Source organism: Olea europaea, chromosome 12 (assembly GCF_002742605.1).
Source record: "Olea europaea var. sylvestris chromosome 12, O_europaea_v1, whole genome shotgun sequence".
Lineage (NCBI taxonomy): Eukaryota > Viridiplantae > Streptophyta > Magnoliopsida > Lamiales > Oleaceae > Olea > Olea europaea.
Window position 1 is genome coordinate 13,060,130 of NC_036248.1, and position 4,264 is coordinate 13,064,393.

Consider the following 4,264-nt stretch of genomic DNA (forward strand, 5'->3'; position numbering starts at 1 on the left):
GACTCAAACATAGATTCTAGAGGCTTTAGAAGACAACTCGCCCAAAGAGGAATGAATATCAACCTCATTGGAGCGGTTTGTGTGCAGTGCACTACAATAATGTTACTATAATAAAAATCGATGTTAAACACTAGTGAAACTAAATAAAATTACTCATAAATATCTTTATAGAACGTTTGTTTAGTGTATATGTGTTTTGATATGAAATTCAAGCACTTATAATCTTTATAGAACGCTTGTTTAGTGTGTATGTGTTTTGATATAATTAATTTCTTTGGTTTTCGAAGCAAAAGCATTAAAAATGTGACTTTTTCTTCAAATAAAAAGATAAAACGTAGTTTACGTCACAATTGACTTTAAACTTCACATAAATTTCACCATGATTGATTTGGAGTTTTGAACAAAAACAACTTTAAGGGCCAACATGAATTTTTTTAGTAACTTCAGTGACCAAATGTGAAATTAACCTTGTGAATGTGACAATGGACTTTTCACGATACTCACAAACTGAATGACCATACTGGAAAAAGTTAGTTAATATCACTTTCTGCTTATGACAAATATGAAAACCAAGGATCAACTTGAAATTTTATTGAATAGTTGAATCACCTAATGTGAAATTAACTCTACCAGAAATCAATAATACGAGTTATTCTTACTCTTGCCTCCCACTCCTCGGGTGAAACAGCACATCCGTTAACTTCGAGGTGGTTCTGCTTCTGCTCCGCCACACCCAACTCACTCGTTATCGGTCGTAAAAACCATGGCTTCGTCATCAATGGCGAAACCAAATGGCACTCTCAATTATTTCCCTTCTCACGTCCAAGATTTCCCTATGATTGCTTCTGTGTCGATTACCCCCAGGTTCAGCGAAGTCTGCCCTTCTTCACTTAATTTCACCTTCAATCGCACGGCTAACGCTTCTCGTCTTCCAATCATCAGAGCCCATGTTTCTCCAGGTACTCAACTAAAAAATAAGCCACTTAAATTTCTAATTTTTTAGCTATATTTGATTTTCTTGACGGGTCTCATTTTTTTGTTCGACAATTGTGATTTGAGTGCATACTTTTAAGTTCAAATAGTTAGCTTTATTTGATTTTCTTGATGGATCTTAATTTTCCTGTTTTATAATTGTGTGCATGTCTTGTAAGTTTTAATTTATGATGCAACCCTTTCTTTATTGTTCTTACATTGTAGATTATGTACCAGACGCCAAGTTTTACAAAGTGGAAGCGATTTTAAGGTTTGGAAATTTGTATTTCTAGCCCCGTACTTACTTTTATTTAACCAAATTCTTGAGTTAATCAAATTATGTGCCTTTTTTCTTTTTTCCTTTTTTTTTTTTTTTTTTTTTTTTTTTTTTTTTTTTTTTTTTTTTTTTTTTTTTTTTTTTTTTTTTTTTTTTTTTTTTTTTTAAATGCTTCGTCGAGTTTTTCATTTTTCACATTGATATGTTCGTTTTGTCATATTCTGCTGGGACGACTTAGACCCTGGAGGATCCCGCAAGTCTCTGCGGTAAGGACTAATGAGTTATTGCAATTGCTTTACATAAAAATTAGAAACTAAATCCTATGTTCTTTGACTGTTTCACTAAACAGCAATCTCTATGCTATTGATTAAGCAAAACCTGAAACTTATGCAATTAATTTCGACCAAGTAGTTCCTAAGATCGTACGAAATTTTCTCCCATGTATTGCATCTCTATAATATTTCACTTTCACTACCATTGTGCTGTACTTTCTTCTCATTTTGTTGAAGTCGTCTTACCAATGCACTGAATACCCATGATTCCATCCGAAGTAATATATAGGAAACAAATGTGTTGCATAACATCAGCATTTAAATACATCGGGCTTATTTTGGTTACTATGTGTTGATAACAAAAAGACAAATAGAAACGATACTGACTATTTCTTACTCTTGATACGCAAAGGCATTGTTGAAAATGGGTATTCGCGGTGTCACGGTTTCTGATGTACGAGGCTTTGGTGCTCAAGGTGGCTTGACAGAAAGGCAAGCTGGTATATCAATATAATAACTATGCATGGTTTAAATGTCAACAATGCTTGATGTGGGGTTTTTTTTTTTTTTACTGGAGAGATTGGTGATGGAAAGATTTTCTGTAAGATTACAATTATTGTCCTCTTCATTTGGAATAGTTTACTTCGGGATAGTATGATCCTCTTTTGTATAAATTGAGACTTTATTTTAAAATTTTATCAATAGCAACAGTCAGCAGACTTTGGAGTAACTCTGTGCAACAAATTGTTCACAGATGCAGATTCAAAGTCAGTCCTTTCTTTATATATTACATTTTGGTTTTATTTTTCTTTTTGGGATTGGGGGGAGACTGGTGGGGAATTGGGGATACTATGGAATGTTCAAGACATTTTAGCTAGCTGACAAAACAGAAGCATTTAGGTCATTTGCCAGCTTGCAAGAGTCATTCATCTAGTGTATTGTGAGAGGGAAATTTTGGGGGTGGTGGGGGTTGGAAATACAAAGTTTGTAGGATGGGGATTTCTGCTGCCCAATTATTGGTTCTGGATATAAAAAATAATAGGCAGCACAACTTCTGATTGCAAATAGAATGAAGGTTAAGGAATATTGCTGCCTGAAACCCTTTGGAAAAATTCTCTGGTTATCCTTTGGTTGCTCTAATAAGTTTCTGAAAGCATCATTTACATTCTATAGTTTCATTTCATTGGACCTAATTATTGTGCTTTTGATGGCTTAAAATAAATAACAACTCAACTGTGGAATAACGGGTGTAAATATTAAACTGAAATTGAAAACACAAGTAAAATGACATTTCGAAGAATCCCAGAAGTGACGATATTGTTTCTGTTCATAAATTTGAAATCCTAGAAATTTAACTCGTGCAACTTCATCTACGAGGATTAGAGTAGTCTGAACTGGTTCTGCTTATGGAATTTTGAACTTTAAAATCGTCACACAAATTTTCCTTGTGGCATTTTAACTCCCCCCTTTTTTATTGCATCATCATGAATGATAGGAATAGACGGCTATATACCAAGTGTTCAAGTGATATAAACCATCTCTTGGCGTATAATTAGTTTCTCATCCTCTTACACAATACGATGTTGTATTTTCCATGAAGAGAATGAATGAAAAGTCGATGAATTGTTGACAATATCTCTGTTATTTGCGCAGTGGTTCCTGTGTCAGATGTAATAAGAGTTCGCACTGGTAAGCTTCTATCTCTACAAACAAAATGGTAAGCTTTCATTTTCCGATGGCTTTATGATGTAGGAATGCATTGTTTTAGGTGAGCGTGGAGAAATGGCTGAGAGGATGATGGGAGAGCGAACCGACATGTCCTCTCCTGCGACTTCAACATAAGTTGCCTCTGTAATCAGGCATTTCATGTCTTCGATGTGGGTATTTTTAGCCTGAAGGTCTCGTGCACTGTGACTGTTCTGTAATTTTCATTTTGCTAATGGAAAATCTATGAAGTGAAATTCAATAATTCAGTAGGTCACCTTGACCGGATTTGAGGAAAGACTTTTGTGCATTTGAATGGAAATATTTCTAAATGCATCTATGTTCACCTGCATTTACTTATCTAGTATATGTTTGGTACACAGGACTATGAACGTCAATGTTCGCTCCACATTACAGTAAAGCATATGCAAAAAAATGTAGGTGACAGGAATATAGGTGATCAAAATATACCACATAAACAATGCATTTGCTAATTGAGCCAATGGATCTCAGATCTGGAGGTTAAAAACATGAACCCTTTTGGGGTGGGCATCGGACCTATCACACCTACACTGGAAAAATGTTCGTTAGACGGTAACTGATATTCTGTTCGGTGGTTCCTTAGAAATGAAACCAATTATGAAAATGTCTTTAGATTTTAAGGTAAATAATTGTGTTTTAATTATGATGTATTGTTGTGGTAAATTGACGTTACTTAGCGGTTATATGGTGTTACATCCCTAACTAAACCACTTCGGAACGACAGTCACATCAATCCCAGGTGTCCATCCCCTATCTAAACCACTTCGGAACAACAGTCACGCCACTTCTCGAAGTTCAACATGTTCACTCGAAGTGGTTTCAAAGTGATGCCCACTCCTGACGACCTCAACATGGCGCGCTACAAGGTGAAGAGTAGATTCACTGAAGCAACTGAAATGTCCCTCAACTCTGAAGCATTGAAGGGTTCGAGACACTCCTTTAACAGATCCCTCTGCCGCCACTGTCAGAAAGATATCTGTCAGGATCCTCTCCGCCT

At 35.6% G+C, this 4,264-nt stretch overlaps 1 protein-coding gene across 2 annotated transcripts; it reads left to right on the forward strand.

Moving 5' to 3' along the window:
* Positions 1-651: 651 nt before the first annotated feature.
* Positions 652-3,565, forward strand: LOC111405713 (nitrogen regulatory protein P-II homolog). 2 transcript variants are annotated; one of them, XM_023034721.1, is made up of 6 exons: positions 652-959; positions 1,198-1,243; positions 1,488-1,515; positions 1,934-2,021; positions 3,175-3,210; positions 3,290-3,565. In XM_023034721.1, exons 1-6 carry the CDS (start codon positions 764-766, stop codon positions 3,361-3,363), a joined length of 468 nt encoding a protein of 155 aa, XP_022890489.1. In that variant the 5' UTR covers positions 652-763; the 3' UTR covers positions 3,364-3,565. The 2 variants fall into 2 exon arrangements, with proteins under 2 accessions (XP_022890489.1, XP_022890490.1); XM_023034722.1 differs by having other exon boundaries at positions 1,934-2,013.
* The last annotated feature ends 699 nt before the right edge of the window (positions 3,566-4,264 follow it).